This window comes from Heloderma suspectum, chromosome 1 (assembly GCF_057233095.1).
Source record: "Heloderma suspectum isolate Gila_16-S chromosome 1, 16-S_ref, whole genome shotgun sequence".
Taxonomy (NCBI): Eukaryota; Metazoa; Chordata; class Lepidosauria; order Squamata; family Helodermatidae; genus Heloderma; species Heloderma suspectum.
The window spans coordinates 331,899,080-331,926,362 of NC_139458.1; the positions used below are offsets into that span (position 1 = coordinate 331,899,080).

The 27,283-nt window shown below is 41.2% G+C and overlaps 1 protein-coding gene across 6 annotated transcripts; it reads left to right on the forward strand.

The window, feature by feature from the left end:
- The first annotated feature begins 259 nt into the window (after window positions 1-259).
- On the forward strand, window positions 260-27,283 carry LOC146359497 (uncharacterized). Of its 6 annotated transcripts, XR_014786675.1 has the most exons (11): window positions 260-437; window positions 3,194-3,284; window positions 3,838-3,916; window positions 4,444-4,558; window positions 14,600-14,784; window positions 15,793-15,947; window positions 16,747-16,909; window positions 17,769-17,927; window positions 22,081-22,248; window positions 24,936-25,276; window positions 25,370-27,283. XR_014786675.1 is itself a non-coding variant. In XM_084827453.1 (10 exons), exons 2-10 carry the CDS (start codon window positions 3,196-3,198, stop codon window positions 26,179-26,181), a joined length of 1,125 nt encoding a protein of 374 aa, XP_084683579.1. In that variant the 5' UTR covers window positions 260-437; window positions 3,194-3,195; the 3' UTR covers window positions 26,182-27,278. The 6 variants fall into 6 exon arrangements, 5 of the variants coding, with proteins under 5 accessions (XP_084683579.1, XP_084683578.1, XP_084683577.1 ...); XM_084827453.1 differs by lacking the exon at window positions 24,936-25,276 and having other exon boundaries at window positions 26,170-27,278; XM_084827452.1 differs by lacking the exon at window positions 24,936-25,276 and having other exon boundaries at window positions 26,773-27,278.

Consider the following 27,283-nt stretch of genomic DNA (forward strand, 5'->3'; position numbering starts at 1 on the left):
CCCTTGGAAACGACGGTTGCTACGAGACGGGCTCAGCATGAAGCCCTTGCCGCTGACGCACCAATAGGGAGCTCAGCTCTCCGTCGCTTCTTCCAATCCCCACCCCGGCTTTCTAAAAGCCTGGCCCGCCCCCCGCGAGGCAACGGGCCAATCAGGTTTCCGTTCTACGGAGGGCCGCTTCCGCCTCCCGGGCTTTGGTTTGCTGGGAAGGCCGGCGGAGCTGTTTCCGGAACCTGGATGTTGCCGTGGGAACCACAGCACCCTGGAGCTGTTTTGTCTCTCACGGAAGAAGCTCAGCCCGGCCGCTCCGGAAAAGTGAGGCCGTTCGGCGACTCCCGTCGGCTCTCCGATGGCCAGAATGGCCAGAATGGCCTTTTCCGCGGACTAGCGCCCCGCCCTTCTTCAGCCGGGGGCCACCGGGCTGAACGCCACCAAAGGTGCTTCAGATCAGCCTCACTCCCTGCAGGCAGTCAAGGGGACAGGCTGCGTCTCCTCCGCTATTTAATAGTAGTCCGTATTCGGTGCCAAGCAAACCATTTCTTTTCAACCCTTATAAATTAATCACTTTTTCATGCCGCTACAACGCTGTGATAAAAGTTGTACCTGGCAAGCATCCCCTCTGCCATCGAGCTTAAAGTAGTGCAATCGCAGCGTCCCTCAGGTCAGAACTGAGTCGAAACTCCGAGAGATGGGGAGGGGCACCCTATTCTAGGGATCCGTTTTTAATAGCACTTCTTTGCCAGAGTGAATGAAGGGAATTTGAATTATATTTTAACGTGCCAAGAGGAAACAAACCCTGATATAAATCACTGTTTTAAATTAGTGTTCGTTGTGCTGTTTTCATCATGCTCTGCTTTAAAGAGAAAGTATTGTATATTCTCAAATAAAAGCAATATTCAGTTCAATGTAATTGACAGTCAGTTTTAAGAAATCATAATGGAACAAGGGGAATTATAAGGGAACCAGCAGTGGACTCGGAGCAGGTGTTCAAATTCCTGCATAGCCTTGAAGCTCGCTGATTGGGTGATGGTGGGCAAGTATCTCTGTCTAACCTACCTTGTAACCTACCTTGTAAAAAAGTTTTAAATATTAAAATGGGATAATTCTATGTATGCCATTCTGAGAAGTTACTATGAAGAAAGGGACAGAAATTTCTACTGAGCCAATGGAGAACTAGCACAACTCAAAACTGTCAGCCATGCATTACAGCTCATGTGGGGCAGTGCATTGTTGGTTGTCTAAGAAGTTAGCCACAGAATACTAAATATGATTGTATAAAACCAAGCAAAGGATTGGCTTTGATTTAACACATTTGTATAAATTCACCTTTTTTATTTAAGAGACTTGGGGGGGGGAAAAGATGCTTGCTATGATGAGATTTAAAAAGTACACATCTAATATGTAAAGCACCAACTTTTATCCAATCTGCACTTTACCAATGGAAAAACATTTTACAGTACAATCCTATACCCAGTTACTTGAAGGTAAACCCCATTGACCTCAGCGGGACTTACTTCTGAGGAGCGCACTGTTAGTCTTTCAGTGTAAGGTGAATAGCATGGATACACCTTATTTAAAGAAACAACAGTATTTTGAAGGGACACCAAGAATGTCTCATTCCATAATGAAACTATTGTGCCAGTGTAATGTAGTAGTTAGAATGGAACCTGGGAAACCCATATTCAAATCCCCACATCCTTGAAGGTTACTTAGTGACCTTGGGCCAGTCACTATCACTCAGCTTAACATACATCAGAGGGTTCTTGTGAGAATAAAGATGACTTTGACATTGCCTTGAGCACCTTGCAGGAAAGTTGAGATAAAAATGTACTTAATGAATAAATAGTAAATATTGCCTGGTATGTGTGAATCATGGTTCCCATGCCTTCTTCCCAGTTGCAGACATTTTTTATGTGGAAAGGTTGTGACTTCTGTTTGAAAATGTATGTTTTAGATAATGGAAAAGGCATTGCACTCTTCTGTTTTGGTTTTTATTAAAATTATTTTGTGGTGGTTGGCTTCGCAGTAATTTCAGCTAGCTTTTTATTAGGTGAGAGGGTCCGTAGTAATAAAGAGGCCAGGTGGTGCTGGGAACTGCTTGCCAAAACAACCACTAATTCAGTGCAGTTTTTCAATAAGGCTTTCAACTGTCTACTGTATTAAAGTAATTTTGTTGTTGCCCTTTTTTCCATCTTCTGTAATAACCTGAAACAAAGAGTACCTTATACACCCATAGCACAATTATGCTCATATAGACTCTCTATACAACTCTTCGTTGCTTAACTCTGTGTTGACTTCATTCTGATTTAACCCCTAATGTGCTCTTCTGCTTCATTTTCAGTTTTGAAGTAAAAAAAAATATGAAAGGGTATATACTCTGGTGTCGTTGCTCCTCCCTATAAGTATTATGCGGAAGTAAAATCCATTAATTCTCATAGAATTTGTTTTTAGATAAATACACTTAGGTTAGCAGCTGAATCTAAGGAGGATTATCATACATGTGTCTCGATGTGCAAAATGAAGCTTTACTAGATAGACTTCATTTAAACCTGCTTGAGAAATACTCAGATGATCTATACTTAAAGTAATAAAATGAGATTTCATCCAAATACTTCTTCTTAATTGGATTGTAATTGGGCTCTGCTGCCATGTTAATAATACTTGATTTTTTTACATAATTGCAGAAGACTACTGGGTATTTAGAGACTAGTTCAAATATTTTATTGAAGTATAGTCACTGTGATCTCTGTAGGTATTCTGACAGATATAATTGTTTTTAATATACGGTGTCCCAGGGCACTAAGGTTCTGGTTCCCAATCCTGACAAACTGAACTGCAGTTGTATGATATGAAGGAATTGAAAAAGTGGATCTATTGATTCCTTGAGATATGCTCTGATTTGCACAAAATTCTCCTAGATGTTAGAACTTCCCAATTCATTAAACAGACGGGTTAAAGGGAATAAATGAGGAAGCCAGCACAATTTAAAACTGCCGGCCAGTTTAGGAGCATTCATAGCTCATGTGGGGCATAGCACTGTTGGCTGTCTGAGAAGATAGCCACAAAATACTAAATATGATTGTATAAAACCTAGATTTATTTTTTAAAAAATCCATTATAAATAATGGATTTATTCTGCATAATAAACAATGAATTTATTCCACTTAAGGAAAGCTATTTTGTTTGGTTTTAGAAATGGAGAACACATCTTCAAGCATAGAATTTGAGTACATCAAGAACCTCCAACAGCAAGTGTACTTTCTTGAGCTGGAAGCCAATTTTCTATATCCTGCACAGTGCCATCTACAATTAACTACATCAACTAAAATATAATAGGAATGGGATACTGAAAAGAATATTTGAAAAGGAATATTTGTTTTATATATGTATGTGTCTCTATGTGTGCTGTCTGTTTATGTGTTTGTATGTAAATGGTTTTTGTAATGTATTTCTAAGGTTTTAATATTTGTAAACCACCCATAGAGCTTCAGCTGTTGGGTGGTATAGAAATGTAATAAATGAGTGAATATAGGAATAAAATATTTTATTATTGTGGAAGCTGTGGGGAAGATCCAATGGTGCGCTCCCACTATTTACATCCTTTACATACAATGCAAAGGCAAATCACCACTTTTCCTGTTGTGCTAGTTATGTTACACAAGCGTTCGTTTATACTAGTGCAATGTCAATAGTGCTAGCACTTGGACACCTTAGATACTATCCTGAGTGAAAACAGCTTGACTGTTTTCTATATTAATGTTATTAAATGGAAACTGTTCATGATGACTACAGCTAACAATAATTTTAAATCATTGTTTGGCCTTAACTTGTTATCACTCGTGAACAGGCTAAAAAAGCCACTAGTCTTCAACCTCTTATAGCATCTGAAATGGAACACATGCTGCAAAAGCTACAGGTAAATTTTTTGTTATCTATCCTTGGGAAAAATAATGGCATAGCCAGTACTTTGCAGTCCAAAATTCCATCCTTGCTCCCATCTTCATTTAAATGAGTGTGAAGAAACCTTTTTTGAGGATAATATATTGGAGATACTTGGCATGTTGTTTGTTTACACATGTACAATTTAGCAGGCTGTCATAGGGATATGAAAGTAAGGATGCAGCACAGAATTAGATAGCCAGATCTGTACCAAAGCAAAAATCACACGTAGTTTCTATCAACAATTCCATATCTTAAAACAGCCTCAAAATCTAAAAGGGCAATATTGTAACATGGAAAAAACAAGGGACAAAACCAACAGATGCACAAGAAAATTAATATATTAGAGGGTTTTTTTCTGTTCTAATTCTAAAATCCAATTTGCTATAAAACATACTGAAAACAGGTTCTTTAAAATACTGAACCCTCCTATCTTCAAAATGTATCCTTGTTAATAATTTAAATGAGTCAAACTTACTACACAGCATTTTTATTCTCTTATAGGAATTGCAGTCTCAGTCTGATGGCCTCCAACTGGAGTTAAAGAGAAAGGAAAGCGGTTTGAACATGCTGAAGAGAGAGACAGAGCAACTTAGTAACCAGATCAACGTCGCTGATGGTAACATTTCATTCAGTATAATTCCCATGATTGGCATATAAGCTGTAGTGTCTTTTTTTCCCCAGAGCTGTCATACTTTTTATTTTGATTTAAAAGCATTGGAATTTCTTGTGGATTTAATTTCTGAACCCTATGAGAATTGAAGGGCCTTGGCATAGGAAGGTAGCAATTGTGGAACAAAGGGCTATTAGTAAAGTGAGACCAAGTTATAGAATTTATAAACAGAGCAATCCTAAATTCATTTTCCATAGAACAAGGACTACTGAGAATGAAAGAATACTGGAATGAGCATAATTTCCTGGTTCTCTTCAGTATGATGACTAGAATGAAAGAAACTGCTTAGCTAGTGTGCACAAGGGCTGCCATTTATGGGTTTTGTATATGGTTTGTGGTTTGTCTTGGAGATTGGAAATCAGATTGTGTGGTTAGAAGAAATATAGAAGTTGTTTACTGTGATGAAACAATCATTTATTCCACCATGAAATAGCTAAAACCTGCAGTACACTTGCGCTTTCAATTTAGGGCTACTTAATGGAGTTAGCTGGGAGAGATTCAAGTGTCTGATGGCATGGGAGGGTCAGGTCTGCTGTACAGTGGGTAGGAAAATCTGTTCAGTTCCCTCTGTAACACTTTTGTCACCTTGTAGATGTTGTTTCAGCTGAAGGGGGAGATACGCTGTTAGAAATTAAGTAATCCAAAGAACAGCCAATGTAATTGAGGGAGTGCTAAAACTTGATAAAATTACTAGTACTTTACCTACTGAAATCATTGAATAATACTTTGCAGATGAAGAAGTGAGATGCTGTCATTCTATAATATGACCTGTCATCTTTTTGCTTTGCAGTTCAGGAAAGTAGAAAAGAGAGTAACAGAATCTAAACCAAACAGAACTACTCAAGCCTCTAGTAAATTCTAATAATTACAACGCTTGAAAAGCCAGTCTTGTTAGGGTCATAACAATCAATCCTCCCTTTGTAGACTGTGACAGACTCAGTAGTCTATAACATCATGAAGTCACCACTTAGGACCAGCATCAGTGTAGACATTAAAGAAAAGCTTTCCTGTTTTGATAAACAAGAATCCTCTGGAAAGCTATAATCTTGCACATATTGTTATTCTCTGGGAATAAGAAAAAAGAGCCCTTGAACTGGCACTAAATTAGAAGAGCAGGAACCATTTAAGGGGGTTTCCTAGAAGCCAATATTATTTTTTTTTAAAAGAGAAAGAGAGAAAAAATGGGAAATACAGTATTAGGCAATTTTAATGTAAATGTATTAAAAAGTTTTCGCATAATTGTAAATCAGTAGATGGAACAAATAAAGCATCTTCTATTTTATGCTTTTTAATGCAATGTTATTTCTATGTTTGTTCATGTCTTCCTGTTTCTTTTGTGAATATTATGTGAATAAAAAAAAACTCCTAATCTTTGCCACTTTGAAAAGTCTAATTGCAGGTAGGTATGTTTTAATTAATTAGGGGAATTAGTGACTAATTCTGTACATGTTTCCTTGGAAATAAGACCAGCCATAATTTGTTGCTTTAGCCACGAATTGCCTTACAGACGACCACATAAGCGATGGTTTGTTTCCCCCATTCCTGATATCTGTTTCTGCCTGTCCCTTCTCCCTGCTTCCTTCAGGTATCCCAAACACCTTTGCAGTGTTGTAGAACAGGCATGGCTCCGCTATGTCTCTCCTCACTTACCATTGGGCTATTGCAGAAACAGGGCGTGGAAATGTCTACAGCTCTTCACAGCAGCGCTTGGAAACTGACTGGCCTTCCCTCCTTCTAAGGCAAACCACCAAGACCCTTGACTCCAGAAGTCTTTAACCCTTTCCTACCACAGGAAAACTTGGAGAAAGCGAAAATTTATCTGGTAGCAGAAACCAACATGGATTTCTCAGGAAATCTAAGGAGTGACCACATGTCTGACTTAGTAGAGACAAGAGATACAGGAATATGTGTGCAATTACCCCCTGCAACTGGCCCATTTCTGCATGTATCCCATGGCCCCCACCCATCTTGCCAACCAGAGTTTGGAAGCCTGCAGGAAAGCATATCAGCTGGGATTCTGTAGAAGTGATCCAGCAAGTATTACACTGAATGTACTCCCATACATGCCAAAAGCTGTTCATTTTAATGTTGGTGCACTGATATGAAAAAAAAAACATGCATGCCCACGAGCATCTGAGCACTGTGATCACATGAGTTTCTTTAAACACCCCCACCCATCCCTCCTGAAACCTGCCACTCATTTGACTATGACTTGGTACCAGGAATCACAATGACATTGGTTACAAGGTCTTCCTCCACATCCAGCAAGCGAACTCCACCTCACCTTCAGATGCCCAAAGGCTCTCTCCACTGGCAGCCGTGCCCTGCTATACTAGAAGTTAGGACCCTCCTGAGTGACCAGTAGGGTGCCATGACCCAGGTTCGCAAAATAAAAGCCTGGTCGCCCAGGACAAGAGGGTGTACTGGAACTTTGTTGACCGAACTATGATGGGCCACTTAAGAAAGTTCAAACTGAAAGCTTCTCTGCTAGGGGAGAGGTCCAGAACACAGCAGTGTTGTGGCTTATCCCAGGCAAAGCTATATATATCTCCATAAACCAGCGCTTGATATCTAACCACGCCCTGAAGAATCATGTTGCAGGAGCACTTAAGACTGTATTGCTCTGAGCCATTTCCCTTGGAGTCAGGATTGTAATTTAAGAGAAATGCAAGGTGTCTGCAGCTCCAGCGAACTGCAGCTCTCAGAAACCTTAGATGACTCAGCTGTCATCATTGACCTTGATCATGTCAGAAAAGTTGGAGGTACAGTTCATTCAGCATGAGCACCATCTCCTGGAAGACATCCCAAGCCATCAGTTTGTCAACTTTAAATGTGGTGCTTTGTGGAAAGATCAACGCCAGCTTTTTACTGACAAGAACTGCATGCCACAACAGCATCCTGCCTCTGGACCACCAGGGCAGTCTCTTTGGCCACTTGGTTGCAGGTTACCCTGGACATATGGAAGATCCACCTAAAGTGTGCATTGTCCCAATACTCAACCTCTCTGTTTTGAAGAGGTACCAACTCATATTCTGCTGCTCACCCATGTAGTCAGTGGCCATGATTGTCCTTGCCCTTTCCATAGCTACAACAATGCATTTGCGGACAGCATGAAGCCTTCTTCGGTGTGCCATGAGAAGTTCATATTCCCTCATCAGAAATGTGGCTGCAGATACAGCACTGTTCCATTGACTTAAAAAAGGCAGTATGAGAATGTCCTTGAGGCAGTTGCCAGCATCAACTATGCTTTGCAGGAGCTACTTTGTTTTCCATGGAGCTACTTTGCTTTCCGTGGAGTCACCGATCTTTGCCTTGCTATGAACTTGCCTGGAGAGCAGTGGCTTCTTTTGCAGACCTGGAAGTGGTAGAGGGGAAGGATGGGCTGGACATGAGAACGGCCTTCTCTCCTAATTATGCCATGAACAATGTTCTCCCTACCCAAAAGCAACTTTCCTGGCAGTTATGAAAACCTTCCCAACCAAACCCCTTTTTTCATCAAAGCAACCTTTTGAACCTTAGCATTTTGCACATCATGAAATTCAGCCTCCTTGCTATGCGGCTCTCCCGATTTGTCATTGTTGGCGCAAAGATTAAAAGGTGCCCTGGGACAGTACTGTGCTGACCACTTGTAAATGCCTTTTGGGAAGTTGGGGAAAAATTTACCTTCAAAACAGAAAAGTATATTTGGGCAGCCTGGAAATAACCTTGGAATGGGGCACCAGGTTTTCATTTTTCCCTCCTTGGAGGGACCCTGATGACAGAACTTGCAGCTGCAAGAATTTATTTTTAGAAATGTTCATAATAACTGTAACAAGAAACATGTACAAAATTATTTCCACATGCAAACAACTGCAGGAGAAATAATCAAGGCAAAACAAGTTATATTTCTCTTGTTGCTTTCCTCAGAAGTGGAGGAGTCATTCCTTCTGTAGAAACTCTGAGAAGTTGGATGGCCCCTCTTATCTTTTAACAGTAACAGCAATTCTGTTTCTGAAAACCTGTGAGCCGCACAAACAGTATAATAACTCCTGTTTCATTTCCCTCCAGAAACACCTGTTTCCCTCCCCCTTCCTTCACCCTCTTCATTACCCCCTCAGATCTCTGACTAAATGTTGTTCCTTCTCCATTAAAGGGGGAGGAAAGCCCTGTCTGGGAACCTAGACTGGAACTGGTGGTGAGAAGTGTGGTGCTGACCATTCAGATTTAGGCAGTGGGAAAGGTGGAGGTGGAGTGCAATTGGGTATGGATGGGCCGAATTGTTGAGCTGGTTCTTGTTCTTCAAACAGATATTGGGGTGGTGGCTGCCACTGGTATTGAAGGTGTTGATAGGGAAGTTGCAACTATTGCTGCCGCAAGTATCCTACCAGCAGAAAAGGGTGTGCTGGTGAAGGGGTGAATGGGCCCATTGGCCACCCTAGCACTGTATCTGCTGTGCACTGCAAAATGTCTGTTTGCTACTCCATGGTGGAGGTTCTGGTAGCCATGCACTTCTCAGAGGCCTCATCCAAGGCACACATGGCATCAGTCATGGCTGTAGGCAAGGCCTGGGCGGACAATCATTAAAAACTTTTTAAAAACATAGTTAAAAACAGTAAAATGAACACATCAAAAACACATGTAACAACACACCAAAAATTAGAGAATAAAAACAGCACCCAATCCAACAGACTATTTTACAAGCTGAAGTCCTGCTTGAACAGAAATGTCTTTGTCTGCCAGCAGAAAGATAGCAGAGAGATAGCTAACCTAGCCTCCCTTGGCAGGGAGTTCCATAGCCTTGGAGAAGCCACCGAGAAAGCCCTTCTTTGGTGTCACCACCAAGTGTGGCTCTGAAAGTGCTGGTACTGAAAGAAGAGTCTCCCCTGAGGATCTTAAAACCCAGGCAGGCCCGTATGGGAGAAGGTGGGCCTTTCAGGTAGCCTTGTCTGAAGCCATATGGGGCTTTATAGGTCATAACCACCATTTTGAGTTGTGCCTGGAAGCAGACTGGTAGACTGTCTGGCTGCAGCATTCTGAAGCAGCTGAAGTTTCTGAACAGTTTTCAAAGGCAGTCCTGCATAGAGTGTGTTACAGTAGTCCAAACAGGACGTAACTAAGGCATGTGTAACTGGCCAGGTCAGGAATCATTAGTAACGGGCACAGCTGGCACACTAGCCTCAGCTGTGCAAAGGCACTCCTAGCCACCACCGAGTTCTGGGCATCCAGATCCAGGGCCAAATCCAGGAGTATACCCAAACTGTGACCCTGAGTCTTCAGGGGGAGTGTAACCCCATCCAGCACAGGTTGAATCCTTATTCCCTGATACGCCTTTTGACAAACCAGGAGCACCTCTGTCTTGTCTGGATTAAGCTTCAATTTGTTCACCCTCATCCAGTCCTTTACCAACATTGGACGTTGATTTAAAACTAGAAGAGCTTCCTTGAATTTAGATGGAAAGGAGAGATAGAGTTGGCCTGGCTGGACTCCCTGATGCTTCTTGCAGCATGGCATGTTCCCCAAACCAAAAGAACACGGTCCCTTGTGTACCTCTGAGTCCCCTTGGAGTCAAGCTTGCACAGAGCATGTTTCCCCCCTGTTCTTTGTGGTTCTTGGCAGCTGCACTCTTTCATTTTTTTCTTTCTGTTTCTCAGCAAGGCTGCTTTCTGAGCATTAGTCAGAGGTGGCTCTTCCTGAAGCTCAGCATGTGTGCGCGAGTGTCTGTGCCTGCTTCCCAGGGCAGCATCTTCTAGCTGCTTTTCGCCAGGCTGTCCTTTTACCTGAGTAGGTGGACTGACTTGTGCCTTTTGTGTGCACTTGGGGAGTCACTCCTATATGCCTAAGAATGATTGGGATAGTCATGGGGGTGCAGGTGTGTGGCAGGGGCTCCCATGAAGTGCTGGTTTCCTCAGCGTAGGATTGCAGCATAAGAGAACTGTTTCCATGATCAACACCAGGTGACAACTTTTGCCAGATCACTGTTTGGATTTTGTATCCATATTTGATGTGTTCTTGGAAGACCTTTGAATATTAGGTGCTGTAGTGCTGGAAAAAGAACCTCTTGCCAGATTTGATTCCTTGGAGGGATGTAATGAAAGGAGAGGTGACCTTTCTCCTTCAAAACTGATGTGGCGAGACTACACGTGCCTCCCCCAAATGGGCTGGTATGTTCCCCTGACTCGCACCTATTGATCCAAAAGTCCCATTCTTCAAATCCCAGACTTGCGATTCATAGAGCACACAGCTACAAGAGTTCATATTCATTTCCTGCTATCATTGCAATTTCCATCCTTCACACCTATCTTGTAAACAGTGATATGAACTTTTTAAAAACAACAACAATGTCATATTTGGTGTAGAAGTACTTGTGAAAAACGGCCTTACAGCCCTATCCTGTGTTTACGCAGAAGTAAGTCCACTGATTGAACACACTTCTATTTTAAGATGGCAGCCTCAGAACCAGTTCATGCTGCAAATTTCTCCACATAACTACACATAAATACTTAGGGAAAAGTTAGTGTAATCTGCAGTATACTTGTGACGAGACAGGGCATTTCTGTGATCGCAGTTGCACATTATTCAGCATCCCTGGGCTCCTTCACACTGGGCTTTTATCCTGTGATTGAGATTGCTCCTTCATGGAAGTTTGTGGGCTCTTTACATGACGCAGTGATCATCTAAGACATCTCCTGCACTAAATGCCCTTTGTTCCGTTTTTAAATAGATCACAGATAATGAGCTATCAAATTACCCTGTTGTGTTCTGCTTCAGTTTCCTCCATCAAAAGAGTTAAAGTGGCAAGAGGAGTGAGATCAATGAAAGATAATGGAAGGAGAGAGTCGGAGAGGGGTTACAGGGGAGAAGGAGGGGGGAAGGGGTGGGGGAAAAGGAAGCACGTGAAAAAGGGAGTCATTGTGATCCTGCATTTCAAATGGAAGCAGAAAGCCCCATTTTAAATGCAGGATTTTAGGCTGGTGTAGAGAATCCCCTAGTTGAAAGAGATGCCAGCCATTGTGCTAATAGTCCAGGTCATACTAAGCTTTCTTCATGAAGTTAATTGCATGGAGGATTTCTACAGTATGAGAACAGACTTTTAATAGATTCACTCTGGATGGTCAGTTAGGGGCTACCCAGCTGTAAACACACAACCGACTGGGTTTGGGGAAGTCAACAGCAATTTGTCAGGATGCTGGCTACATAATTTCCTTGTTCATCCAAGCCTGTTGAAACAATTGGGCCTTGACTGCCCATCCTGAAGAGCTATGGTACTTGACTTAGATGAATCATCACACAGAAGCTGAAAGAAGTGAGATGTTTAATTTGAAGCAAGTGTAAATATTGATATAAATGTTGCAATGCTGTTGTTTTTAAGTGAAAGGTCAGATACCAGAGTACTATTTTCCAGTTGATTTTTTAAAAAGTAGCACTACCATGTGGTGAAATTCTATATTACCACTTCAAATGATGCCTTCAGGAAATGTTAGCATATTTTTGTGTTTAATTTCATTTTGCAGCCTTTTATTTAATTAGGAATGGGACGGAGAACTCCCAAATGAAGTGTTTTTGTGTTGCGGGAAACTTTTTAATGCTTAAATGTTAATTTTTGTGAACCGCCCAGAGAGCTTCGGCTATTGGGTGGTATAGAAATGAAACAAATCAATAAATCAATAAAATAATTAGCCTCCAAAGCAGAGTCCAAGTATATGTAGTTGGAACTGGGTGAAAATGTCTTACTTAGGTACCTTCTGCAACTTTCAGGATGAAGCGAGAACTGTAGTTTTGTTTGTTGGACCATTGGCTTTAATTTATCTGGAGCTTCCATTGGTGAATACATGCTCCTTCAACATGAATAGATGCTGTGGAAGATCATTTGCTTATGGTGTTGCCATTCATTTCAATTACGCTTGCACATATGTTCTCTTTGAATTGTGCGCTTTGTTGTTTCTACCTCTTCCCATATCCTTGACACAGGCAGTCATGAAAGAGATGGCTTTCATGCATTACTTTACAGGTAGCACCTCTGCCATCAACAAAAATATTTAGGACAGAGAAAGCTGCCTCACTTTGGGCCAGATCACTGATCTATTCTGACCATTGTCTTTTTGACTAGGTCTCAGTCACAGATCTTTCCTACCCCTGCTATCTAAGATTCTTTGATTGGAGATGCCAGGCTGAAAAGGGGACCTTCTGCATGTAAGGCATGTGCTTTTAAGACTGAGTTCAGCCACAGCTGTGATATTAAAAATTTGAACTTGTGATAAAGCAAAACAGCATGCTGTAATCACTGCTGTTTTAATAGTACCCTGTGTGTGCTCGCACGTGTGTGTGTGTGTGTGTGGTTTTAAAGCTTGGGAACTTGGTAAGAATTGCTTCAAAGGTCATGCAAAGAGCTGTGGAGAAGCCCTATGTCCCACCCACCACTGGGCTTCAGCATTACAAAGCTTTTTGTTCCACTGAGCTGTTGGAGTTGGATGCTGCCGTGGCTTTATTGCTTCATTGTGCCCTTTCAGTGGTTTTGAATTTCTTTCTCTTGGAATTTTGGATATGCATTTTGATTGAAATTTAGTGACTGATACAGATTTGCAGGTTTTGTATGCTGCCTTTGGTTATTTGCTGATGGAATGGTGGTCTAGAAATGCTGACAATGGAAAATATATGAAGCCTTGTAGCTGCTGGAGATATGCAGAGCTATAGTGAGAGTATGGAGAGCAGATCCCTCCTTTGATCAGAATCCAGCTTGTAAACTTGTGTGCAGTGGGATATATAGAAAACTGTGTGTGTGTTGGTGTACTATCATCTCTGATCAATGTTCAGATGGTATCTGCATCTGCTTCCTGGTATTCTCTTTTAGGGTTGGCTAAGGCACTTCTTTTGACCGTCCACTTTACTTTTATTATCCAATTGAGTTCATATCCAATTGAGTTCATTAATCCATATGATGTTAACTGTCACACTATTTTGAGGTTGTATAAATTTCTTCATCATGTCTCCTTTCCTTAAAAACATCCTCGTCTGCGGGCAGTTTCAGATGAATGGTTTTTTTCTTTTGCATTTTTCTGAATGCAAAGTGCTGTATTCTCACTGTCTGGTAATTCCTACCATGATATCTCTCAGGTCAACAATGTGAGGTATGTAGGTTGGGTGAATACAAAAATAACAATAAAATCATATTGAGACAATAATAATAAGGCAGAAGAAAAGCCACACTAAAAAATCGGTGGTGGAGTGAAAAACATCAAAAAGGAGACAAGCCAAATGCTTGCCTAAATCTTTAAAAAGTATTTAAATAGTGATGGAAAACCATAAAATAAGGGACAAAATGAGGCTCTTGTGGCAAGAAGTTCCACATTCTGGGTACTGCCAAATAGAAGGTGTTTTCCCACACACTGTGACTCAGCCAATGTGGGATACACAGAAAGTCTTATTCAGCTGACTACAGGGAGCAGGTAAGATCTTATGGGAGGAGGCATTCTTGAAAGTGCTGTTACCCGATGATTGTGAACAAGATTGCAAAGAACATAGCTACTTGTCACTGTGTATTTGTTTTTGAATTCCTCACTCACCTATGGAAATATAGCTTAGGATATAAAACAAGGGGACATTGATAACATGATTTTTAAGAATTGAACAGTCGACATTATACTAAAGTGTACAGGTCTGCATGCTGTGAATGGAAGAGATGTTTTGTGGCTCACTTCAGGAGCAAGTGAACTATCGCATATGATACTTGCCACAAAGGTCTTAAGTATATCAGGTAATGACAAAGAAATTAAGCCTTCTTTTCATTCTGACTTTAACTAAATCCAACACTAATCACCTGTTCAAAAGAAAGCAGCAAACAAACATGTGTGTTTGGCTTCATTGCAAGTTAGTGTTATCTCTAGTGGTGTTTTAATTAATTTTGATTAAAGAATTAATGGTCTTCTTAATAAAACTGGTCAATTTTAGCCTTTAAAAATAAATGCCTATTTATTGCTGTCAAGAATGTTGATATAATTATGCTTCCTTCAGAGCATCATTCAAAAGAGAAGCGGGTTTTGGTAGAAGAAATCCTAGAACTGAAGAGAGAGAAAGAACAAAAAGATAGGCAAATCTCTGCAAAAGAAGACGAGATATTGCATGCCAAGCAGGAACTGGAACAGCAACAGATGAACCTGAGTAACAGAGAACAGGCTATCCTTGTATTACAAACAAAGGTATATTGATTGCTTTGTTACAAGTAATTTATTACTAGAACCAATATAGTTAATTTTTTATCTTTATTAGAGAGTGCATAGAATCATAAGTCTGGAAGGCACAGTCTTTCATGCATTAATCCACACCCACTTCACATAATGAGAGAGTGCAAAGGAATCATCTTGTCCAAAGGCATAACTCAGTTTAGGAGCATAGGAAGCTGCCTGTTACTGAGTCAGACCATTTGTCCATCTAGTCCAGTATTCTTGACACTGACTGGCAGTGGCTCTCCAGAATTTCAGACAGGAGATGCCGAGGATTGAACATGGGATCTTCTGCATGGAAAGCATGGACTCTTCCACTGAGCCATAGCATCTCCGCAGTTAAACAACTTTCCAACTCACTATACATGACTCCACATCATTATAGACTGGCAAGAGGAAAATACACCAGAAGTGTCTTTAGATGTCAAACCAAAGAACTGCCTCTGTTATTCAAATAATACTTTAATAAAATTGATCCAAATGTCTTAAGTAAGGAAATGAAGCAACCTCCTACAAGGGAAGGCAAAAGTCTAAGGATTGTTAGCCCATCTGACTTGGGGGATAATTCCATCACAACTGTGGAGATCTGTTAAGTCTTCCTGATTAAAAAAAAAGTCAGTGTAGGCATCTTGATATTATGTGTATGTATCCATTTGATTGATTGATTTATAATACTTATATACCGCTTAATATAATCAAATGTCTGTATTTGATCACAAAAAGGGTATTATTATGTTCTCATTTAATACCCTTTTTTGTGAAGGGGACCAGATCCAGAGGGGTGATTTGCACACTGATGTCTGTGAAAACATAAAATGGCAAACATTTCTAAGTCCCAAATGTAGACCTAGTTTTAAACATTCATGAAACCATATTTAAATAGCAATGAAATATTGTTAGGTTTACTGTACTTTGGCAATAAAGATAAAATAAGCTCCCTTGGTTTTTAGAATATTTATCTCACATGTTAAAAATTAAATCAAGGTGAGGCAACAGTCGGAACAGCAGAAGGCGGTGGAGCTGCAGCTTTCTGAAAAGAGAGAGAAGCTCCTGAAAGTGCAGTCTGCTATGCATGAAATGGAACATAACATCTTTCAGAAAACAGCACTGATACAAGAGCAAATTGCTCATGAACTACGGTACTAACCAATGAATCCAAGAGATACTGAAGGCTAGTTAAGGTAGTATTGTGTTCAACCCTGCAAATGTCCACGGAGGTTACAAGACTATCTGCCCGCACATACCTTAGCAATTTGTGGTGTACTAATGGCCTGAAAGAAATAACGACCAATTCTCTTCCAGCTCTTGCATTAGGATTACAAGGGAAACACAAGGTTGGAAACATCTAGCCCAGTCACAAACACATTAAAATATTGCTGGGGTGGGGGTGCTTGTCTCCTATAGGGAAGACATGCCTTACAGTTTTGAGAATGGTGCTATGATTCAGTAATATAGCCTCTGTTTCAGGACAGAGAATCTTGTGCCTTTGCAGAGCTGCTTCTGTGCATCCTGGAGTTTGGGTGGTTTGCTGCCAAAGTAGACTTTGGCCTTCACCTGAGTTTTGAAAGTGTGTTGATTAATGACTCCTCCTATTAGCTTTCTGCCATATGAACCTATCTGCACATTAAGTTCTCCCTTTTTCAACCATACCATCAAAACTACTGAACTCCCTTCTGAGGGAAATCCTGACCTTCCCTGATAGGTTATAGATGACTGTCAAAGGCAGTATTGTTTCAAGGGCTTTGGAGGATCTCTGTTCTGTTCAAGCGGTTGAACTTGTATGATGATCCACTGCTTTGATTAAGTTTTTATGGATTCTTTTTCTATGGTGTTTTCTTATTTTATAATGTTATTGTGGATTTTAGTCATAGAGCTGGCTTGGGGATCAAACAGCAGGATATAAATGTTTATATAAATGTGCATACATTTTTTGATTAGGAGTGAGATGTCTTTCCTTCATCAACAAATGCGTGAAAGAGAGCTACTAGCAGAACAGGATCATTTCTTAAGAAGTAAAATAATGGATGATTATGCAGCTTTGACCAAGGAGAATGCTATGCTGCAATCCAGGCTCTTGGAACTTATCAAGCAAACTGACATTGTAAGGAAAGGAGAGAAGTTTGATCAACTGATAAAAAAAATTGCATATGGTTGTACATGGAGGTGCTATATATCAACAGCTTGACTTTGGGAAGTTGCCTAATAGCTCCATTTTCTACAATTCATTTATCATAGCCAAATAACAATTTGACAAATAAGGCATCAGTTAACTCCTGAAGGCCACTTATAGAAATAGGCTAATTGAATATTCATTCTCTTTCTTTCAAGGGGTAAAATGTTACTATTTTTAAAAATATAATGTCATGCAAATCAGATATGTGCTTAGTATTACTCTCTGGCAAAAAAGAGGGGAAATAATATCCTAGCATGCAGTTTGCACAATTCAAACATCAGGAAGCAAGGAAAAGAAAATATGAACAAGCTGAGTGTATGAGATCACCTGAGCAGATTCCAAACTGGTCCTTCAGCCATCTTCACAGTAAATAGAATTGGATGTAGATCCACTCTGGCTTACACTGTCCAAAGAACCCTCAGGCAGCATTGATATGGGGTCGTCTTGCTCTGTGGTTGCTACTACCTATCTCACTTGTACGTCTGGTTAGGCACTGAAGCATGTGCCTCCTGAATCATGTCCGTAGTTATGGGTGCATGCTTCTGCAAAGCTTTTGCTGGGGGCTTTCAATAGGAAGGTAAACTATGAAGTCGGACTGTGTAGGTAGGAACTATATGAACTGAAAACATCTTGCATAGTCAGGTAAAGAAACATGCTAGCTACGCAGCTAAATTATTTTCATGTTATTGCTCTAAATGCCATTGATTGGCTGTTGTGCTTTCAATAACTATATGATAGAACTGTAATGTCACGCTTAGCCCACTTTTGCTTATATAACTTACTACAGGAGAGAACACTCAAGGAGGAGAGTTATACATCCCACTCTGCTAGCATTTCTCAGTTTCTAACAGTGAAAGACCATGAAAAGCATCTGCAAGGAGAGATCAAGTGGCACCAAGAACTCCTGGAGCAGGAAAAGAGCACTTTCCAAGAACTTGTCAATAAGGTTATATGACTAATGATTCTAGTATTCATTAGTAACTAATGCTTTGTTATTGTCCCGAGAATTATCAGTAGGAGTCCTTTCTTATACGGGTCACAGATCAAGAAACAGTAGTTCGGATTCAGAGGGAAATCAAAGGATCCCTCTTGACCCCTTGAGTCAAACTGTATGAACCATGAGTATGTGCTTTCAGTCAGTTATGTACTACAGTGGCAAGAAAAAGCTTATGAACCCCTTCGGATTGTCATGTATTTCCAACCTAAAATGTTATTAGATCTTAATGTAATCCCATAATCCTAGATAAAGAACAATAGATAACTTGAGTAAACAAATGACACACAAACATGATGCTTTTTCAACATTTATTTATCTACTGCTGATTCAACATTCAATATCCATGTGTGAAAAAGTATGTGATCCTTTAGATTCAGTGCCTGATGGCACCCCCTTGAGCAGCAACGCTTCAAGTATACATTTCCTGTAACTGTCAGTCCCTCACATCTGTTTTGAGGAATTTTGGCCCATTCCTCTTTACAGAACTGTTTCATCTCAGTGACACTTGAGGGCTTCATTGCATGAACAGCTTGCTTCAGGTCCTGCCACAACATTTCGATGGGGTTTAGGTCCGGACTTTGACTAGGCAATTCTAAAACACAGAATTTCTTCTTCCACAGTCATTCTTTTGTAGATCTGCTTGTATGTTTAGGATCATTGTCTTGTTGCATGGCCCACTTTTGGTTCAGATTATGCTCACGGACAGATGGCCTGACATTCTCTTCTAGAATCTTCTGATACACTGCAGAATTCATGTTTGTTTGTTTGTTTGTTTGTTTGTTTGTTTGAAAAAATTGTTGGCCACCTTTCAGGGCAGAAGCCCTCCCAAGGTGGCTCACAGCAATAAAAACAGTTAAAATATTAAAAGCGATAAAAACATAAACACAATGAAAACAACAATAAAAGCCGACAATAAAATTCATGGTTGTGTCAATGATGGCAAGCAGTCCAGGTCCTGAGGCAGCAAAGCAGGCCCAAACTATCATATTCCAACCACCATGCTTGATGGTTGGAATGAGGTTCTTCTGTTCGAATTCAGTGTTTGTTTTTCACCAAACATCACGTTTCTCATTGAGGCCAAAAAGTTCTACCTTTGACTCGTTTGTCCAGAGAACATCATTCCAGGAGCATCTGTGTGATCTGTAGCGAACTTCAGGTGGGCAGCAATGTTCTTTTCAGAGAGCAGTGGCTTCCTCCTGGCTGTCCTCCCATGAACACCATTCTTGTTCAGTCTTTTTCTGATTGTTGAGTCATGAACGCTCACGTTGGCCGAGGCGAGAGTGGCCTGCAGATCTTTGGATGGTACTCGGGTTGTTTTTGACTTCCTGGATGATGAGCCCATTTGTTCCTGGAGAGATTTTGGTAGGACAACAGCTCCTGGGTAGAGTGACTGTGCTCTTGAACCTTCTCCATTTGTACACCATCTGTCTGACAGTGGATTGGTGGAGCCCCAAATCCTTAGAAATTGTTTTGTAACTCTTTCTAGACTGATGAGCAGCAATAACGGCTTTTCTGAGGTCCTCAGAGATGTCTTTTGATCATGGCATGACATGTTTCCACACATCCTTATGGTGAAGACCAGACTCACAAAGTTTCTGATCCTTTTGTAGGGTGGGGCCTCCCAAACTCACTCATGAAGATCTACCTATTACCTAAACACCTGATTCTAATTATTCCCTTTAATTGAGCTGATGCAACCAGGGGTTCACTTACTTTTGCACATACCTTGACTCTTAAGTACTCACTGTTTCCCTAATTTATACATTGTTTTATTTCACAAGACATGGAATTGATAAACCCTGTTGGATATTTCGAAAAAGATTGGTTTTGATTCACGAAGGCTATCATGGTAAAACTATGGAATTTCTGTAATTATCATAAGGGTTCACAAACGTTTTCTCACTCCTGTATTTCATTTATTTCAAAGGAATATATGTATGTTTAATTGAATATAGAATCAGTTTTACACCCTGATTACATCATTCAGTGTTCAACACTGGGGAGGAGCAGTAGCTTAGAGGTGTCGAGTGCATGCTTTGGTCACAGGTTTATTCCTAGGATCCCTAGTTAAGGAATCTGTCTGACACCTAAGATTGCTGCTATCAGTCTGACTATACAGTACTCTGCCAGGAGGTTCAGTGATGGTTGTTGTTCAGTCGTTCAGTCGTGTCCAACTCTTCGTGACCCCATGGACCATAGCATGCCAGGCCTTCCTGTCCTGCGCACTCTCCCGGAGTGTGCTCAGGTTCATATTCATTGCATCGGTGATGGTATCTAGCCATCTCATCCTCTGCCGTCCCCTTCTCCTTTTGCCTTCAGTCTTTCCCAGCATCAGGGTCTTTTCCAGAGAGTTTTCTCTTCGCATTAGGTGGCCAAAATATTTGAGCTTCAGCTTCATTATCTGTCCTTCCAATGAGCACTCAGGGTTGATTTCCTTTAGGATTGACTGATTTGACCTCCTTGCAGTCCAGGGGACTCGTAAGAGTCTTCTCCAGCACCACAGTTCGAAAGCATCAATTCTTCGGCGCTCAGCCTTCCTTATAGTCCAGCTCTCACAGCCATACATTACTACTGGGAAAACCATAGCTTTGATTAGACGGACCTTTGTTGGCAAGGTGATGTCTCTGCTTCTTACTATGCTGTCTAGGTTTGCCATAGCTTTCCTCCCAAGGAGCAAGCATCTTTTAATTTCATGGCTTCAGTCACCGTCTGCGGTGATCTTGGAGCCCAAGAAAGTAAAATCTGTCACTGCTTCCATTTCTTCCCCTTCTATATGCCAGGAAGTGATAGGGCCAGATGCCATGATCTTAGTTTTTGTAATGTTGAGTTTCAAACCAGCTTTTGCACTCTCCTCTTTCACCCTCAACAAGAGGCTCTTTAGATCCTCTTCACGTTCTGCCATTAGGGTGGTATCGTCTGCATATTGGAGGTTGTTGATAATTCTCCCAGCAATCTTAATTCCGACCTCTGATTCATCCAACCCGGCATTTCTCATGATGTACTCTGCATATAAGTTAAATAAGCAGGGTGACAATATGCAGCCTTGTCGTACTCCTTTCCCAATTTTGAACCACTCGGTTGTTCCATGTCCGGTTCTTACTGTTGTTTCTTGACCCTCGTACAGGTTTCTCAGGAGACAGGTAAGGTGGTCTGGTACTCCCATCAGTGATGGAGATTGTGCCAAAACAGACTTTGGGTGTTTTTAGATGGAGATCTCTTAGTGCTATCAATTGAAAGGCATTGTGCAGTTAATCCATCTTTTTTTCCTTAACGGATTTTCTGTAGTAAGAAAAAAAGATGGAAGAAATGGTGGGAAAACATGGGTTATGAAAGGATGATGTTGTCTGGAAGCACCCATTATCTCAGTAAATGCATGGTCCTAATCCCACATTTACAGAGATAATGGGAAATGCAGGACAAGGTGACCACTTACAAGGGAAGATTGGTTGTGGGTGCAAGGAGTAGTGTGCTATACCCCATTCTGTACTTGCTGACTGTCCCCTACAAATGGCTTGAGGCTGCTCCCTTTTAAAGTAAGCTGAGCATTTCCAGGGAGAATAGAAGGGTGCAGGAGGGGTTAAATATTTACTTCCTGCTGGCTAATTCTCTGTTGCATTAGTGTTACAAGGGAAACACAAGGTTGGAAATGGCTTGTTCTGCTCCAAGGTATGGGATTCACATTGAACACTACATACTTCAGAGATTAGTTGAGGGTCTCTTACTCCTCCCATGGTTCTTTTGCTCTTGCATGGAATTGATGACCAGGCAGTCCTTCTGATGGCTTTCTATAAGGCTTGTATCATGGCATAGGGAGGTAGGGAGTTGGCACTCCCCGTTTTTACAAAGTGTTTGGGGACACCTAGGATTTTTTTGGCCCAGTGTTCTGTTTCCCAGATTTCTGTTGAAGTGAACATATATAGAAGTCCACAGGCTAATGGATTCAGCCTGGACCAATAAGCACCACACACATTTTCTGTAAACCTACCTTTTTGTTTTCACTTCATTGTTCTGTGCAAACACTTGTGAAGCATTTTTGTATTGATACTTTTGTGTTTTTATTATCTCTGTTCCTGGTTTATTTATTGTTTGTAGTTTCTCACAGATAAGAATTTTGGAAGAAGGAAGGACATCTCTTGACTTAAATGTTGCAATGATGAGCAGTCGAGTAGCTGAAATCAGAGCTGTGCTAGATAAAGAGAAACAGGACAATCTTGACCTAAAAAGAGACAAATCTCTGCTTGTTGATCTTGCAACCAATCTACAGAAGCAGGTAAATGCTTTTATCCATTCAGTATAATGCTGGGGAGCCGCAAGTATTTATTATTTATTTAAAATATTTCTTGGCCAGAAACCCTTCCAAAGGGGCATACAATAATAAAACACATAATAAAAGCAGATATAGTCCTAAAAAGCAATAAAAACACAGTAAAATCAGCAAAAACACAATAAAAACGGCAAACATTTCAGGGGAATGCCAAAGTAAAATAGTATATTTTCAGGGCCTTCTTAAAATCCTACAATGATGGGTCCTAGTGGACCCCCGATGCTTTTTACTGCGGAAAAAGACCTCTCTTGTGTGATTGCCCACCTAACTGCTCTCACAGGTGGGTAAATCAGGAGGATCTCTCTTGCTTAACTTAAAGTGCAGGCAGGCTGATATTGGTGAAGTAACTTTAAGTAACGTGACCCCAAACCCTTTAGGTCTTTAAAGGTCAAAACCAGCACTTTAAATTCTGCTCAGAAACACACTGGTAACCAGTGCGGCTGACACAGTATAGGCCTTATATGATCAAATCGCCTCGTCCCCACCAACATACAGGCGGCCACATTCTGCACCAGCTGAACTTTCTGAACTGCCTTCAAAGTAGGGGTGTACGAACCCCACTCACCCGTCCAGTCTGGGGCGTCCAATGGGGGGGGGAAGTGATCCGTCCCTCCCCCCGGAATCCTTCCCGGCTGGCTCCTCTCCGCAGCAAGTCCGTGGAACTGCCGGCCAGGCCCGTCCGCAGCCGGACTTCCGTCCGCTGCCATGCAAATGGCATCCAGCATAGCGTTGCCCTTATTTTCGCCGTAGTCTACGTAAATCTTTACGTAGACTACAGAGACCAAATAAGGAACGCGAATGGCGGCTCCCTATGGGGGCCGCCATTAGCCGTACGCGCTTTTTTGGTTTTTTTTTTAAAGTCACCCATGATAGGCTACGTGACAATTAACGTAGCCTATCACGGCTGACTTTGCAAATCTAGCTGTGATAGGCTACGTTAATCGTTACGTAGCCTATCACAGGGGCGTGTTTTTTTTTTTTACTTTTCTTGTAATGGCGGCGGTGGCAGCCGGTCGAAAGACCGGCTGCCGCCCCCGCCCCTGCCCCTGACAAAGACCTGCCGAACCGCCGCCGGGACCCGCCACCGGGAGGGACATTCGTGAAAGGTAAGTCCCATCCCGCGGGGGGCGGAGAATTTCTCCCCGAACAACCTTCGGAGGACCGAATGCGTTGGCACTTGGCCCCCCGAAGTTTCGGGGAGAAATTCTCCCCCATCCCTAATCTGAACAATTAGCAGTCACTGAGGACCCAAACTGGAATAGCACAACAGCATGGGAGAAAGGAGATAACCCTCCCTCCCCCCCCGCAATGTTTTCCTGCTGAAAATCTCTTCCCCATGGTGCTGTTTTCCCCCCAAAGTGCTATTTGCAACAAGTAACTTTGGGTCAAATAGTTTCAAGGAAGTGATTTTCAGGAAAACAGTACAAGCAGAAAGGGTTAAACCCCTTCCCTCAGCTGCGGTTCAGGTCTAGATCACAGCTGTTTTTGTTAAGAAAACAATGAGACAAGTCCGAATCACATTTTTTAAATAGCTTCCTTAATGGAATGTGTAGTTTGAACACATCATCTTAGCTTTGACAATTTTTTTCATTAGCTGGCTGGGAAAGAAAGCAGTCTCCTACAGGCATCCAATAAGATGCTGCAACTGGATGAAGCCATTTCAGCGTTAAAAACAAGGCATACGTTATATCAATCTCTTCAATCAGAAAAATGGGATGAAATCTCCAAAATGGCAAATTCTATGAAGATACTCAACAAGTCAGTGACAGATATTGTAGACAACATGGGGAAATATTAATCTGGGAGCGTAAATAGGCTTTTATTCCTTATGAGAATAATTTTGAGATTAACTTTGAACAACATCCCTATGATTTAATGGAACATAAAGAATTATTGTCAGAGTTTTGTCAACTTACAGCACAATCCTAAGGGTGAGAAGCGCTAACAGACTGCTCTGATCTCTGAGGCTCTGTCTTGTTCAAAGTCCTGCTAGGCTCATGCTGGCAAGGCAGAAGGAAAAGCTGGGGCATATTTTCTTTCTCCATCCTCCAAAAAGGAAAAATCAGTTAGACAAGCCTCAGAGCTTGTCTAAACTCCCCTCTGTGTGGGACGGGGGACTTGCTTGGGGCTGCTTGGGCTTAGGATCCCTCAGATCCTCAGTCACTCCCAACCCACCGGCCATGCCATTGACATGCCCATTCTCCTGCCCCCCGCCCCAAAGGTTGGATTTCCAACCTCATGGAGCCACTGTGGAAACCTCTGCTGCAGCTGGGAGGATTCAGGAGGAGGGCTGTGATGTTGGAGCTCTGTCTTAAGAGTGGAGGGTGGGGTCTGAACCCCTCTATCACACCTGGGACTCTGCGTAGACCATAGGATTGCTATCCTATATAGACCACAGGATTGCCATCTTAGTCATTTTATTCATTCTGGGAATCAAGATTACTGTATACTAAAACAGGAGAAAGATTTGCAAATTAAAACACTGGTAAGTAGTTATATAAAGTTAAACATAGTCCATTTAATCTGTACAAATTAACAAGTAAGTTTTTGTAACATAGTTTTCAATGGTATCTGACTCAGAACAAGTTTAAAATATTAATGATAATGACTTGCTGAATGTTTATCCTTTTAAGGCTACAGTCCTATACACTTACCTGGGAGTAAACCCCACTGAACTCAATGGAGCTTACTTCTGAAGACATGTACACAGGATTGCACTGTAAATAAGAACATAAGAAGAGCCATGCTGGATCAGACCAAGGGTCCATCTAGTCCAGCATTCTGTTCACACGGTGGCCAACCAGCTGTTGACCAGGAAGCCACAAGCAGGGCATGAGCACAACAGCACCCTCCCAGCCATGTTCCCCAGCAACAGGGGTACATAGGCTCACTGCCTCTGGTGCTTGAGGTAGCATATAGCCATCAAGACTAGTAGCCATTACTTTTTACTTTTAAAGGACACGATACCATGCATGTTTAGACAGAAAAAAGTCCTACAATTCCCAGCATTCCCCATGCATGGGGAATCCTGGGAGTGGTAGCACTTTTTCTGCATGGGGAATGCTAGGAATTGTAGGCCTTTTTTCTGTCTAAACATGCATAGGATTGCACCTTAAATGATTTTTTTTTATTGTTAGCCATTTTTAGCCAATAGGCAGCTTAGATTTTAATGTATTTTGTCTATATATTTTGAGGTTTCATTTCTGTAACTAGTATTATCTTTCTCTGTGTTACTTTGGTCTGTTATTTTGAGTATTACTGTTAAACTTTATACAAAAATTAAAATACATAAAAAGTATAGAATGACTTAACCCAGTCTAAGCATTTGCACCAGTGTTATCAGGATGCAATACTGGCAGATTGTAGTTGCAGCATCAGCACAGGGTCGTTCATGATGTCGCACAGGCACAGCTGCCTTGTTGCATTCTAGGCACTTCTGTGTTGGTGCAGCAAATCTTATGAGCATTTATTCACTTTGGTCATATCTATGCTGCCTTTTGGTATAAATATTACCACAGTAATTCACAACAATGTAACTAATGCAGAAGATTAAAACAACAATAAGCAGACCAGAAATTATAAATGAAAAAAACATCAGGGCAGAGAAGAAGGCAGGGGGAGCCTTCAGCTGGTTCAGAAAAGGGAACAAAGTAAGAGTCAGGCAAGCCTTCCTGGGGAGAGAATTCAATAAACAGTGCCACAACCAAAAAAGTTGTTTCTCCAGTCAATGAGCACTTCACCTCAGTTGGTGGAGGCACATGGAGAAGGTCTGCAATGATGATCTTCGCTCACTGGGAGGGTAGTGTGGGCATTCATGTTTTATGGACAGTCATGCCATTATTGTTGTCACGGATTGCTCTTTTCCAGGCTGCAAAATGAGTCTTTACATAAAAAGAGCAATGCTGGATCAGAACAAAGGCCTATCTATTGCAGAATTCTGTGGCCAACCATATGACTCATGGGAAGCCCACAAGAACACCCTCCTGCTTGTGTTCCCAGCAAGGGGTATTGAGACACATAATGCCTCTGATACTGGAGGCAATATATAACCATCATGACTAATAGCAATTAATAGCCTTATTCTCGATCGATTTGTCTTATCTCCTTTTAAATCCATCCAAGTTGATGGCCATCACTACATTTTGTGGTAGTGAATTCCATTAACTGTGCTGGGTGAAGAAGTACTTCCTTCTGTTTATCCTGAATCTCCCACACTTCCGCTTCATTGGATATGCCTGCATTCTAATATTATGAGTGGGAGAATGTCCAGTTTCTCTAACTATGCATAATTGTATACACCTTTGTGACCCACCCTTACTCAACATTTTTCTAAGCTAAAAAGACCTTACCATTGTAACCTTTCCTCAGGGGACTTGCTCTAGCCCCTTGATCATTTTATTGCCCTTTTTTTGCACCTTTTTCAATTCTACAATATATTTTTTGTTTATCAACTGACTCATCCTGCTGAAGAGACCTGAATGGTACGGCAGAGATTGAAAGTTCAGGATTAAGACTGAATTGTCAAAAACAGAAATGTAGACTGGCATCCCAATGGAATCAAGCTACTTGGGCCAATGGATGGACGTATTTGTTATAACTATAGGATATTTAATATTTGGCAACATTCATTTTAGTTTAAGATTTATATAATTGGACATTTTGTAAGTCCTGTTCAGTAGAACCTAATAGATCCATTTCTTAAAATACTTGTATGCTCCTTTAGGTGGCTGTGTGTCATTTGCTCTTCACTACATAATATTGTGGTACTTTTTATAGTGGTTGTTGGATCTTTTCAGATGTTTAAGTTACCATCTTTCTTGCTCTTGCATTCATATAACAGTTAATAATATCCACCTTAAACACTTATTTTGCTAGTCATTTTAGATTGTAATGATTTTACATGTTTTGAAGCACCACCACTTGATCTGAAATTTTCTACTTGTATTTAAAAAAAATAAATACATAATCTACACTCCATTCC

Excerpts from the sequence above, each read along its gene's own strand:
- LOC146359497 (XM_084827451.1), top strand. The coding sequence starts at position 3,196 with ATGGAGAACACATCTTCAAGCATAGAATTTGAGTACATCAAGAACCTC. Across the intron at positions 14,785-15,792 it reads TCCTTGTATTACAAACAAAG|GTGAGGCAACAGTCGGAACA; the intron begins GTATATTGATTG and ends AATTAAATCAAG. Across the intron at positions 15,948-16,746 it reads CAAATTGCTCATGAACTACG|GAGTGAGATGTCTTTCCTTC; the intron begins GTACTAACCAAT and ends TTTTTTGATTAG.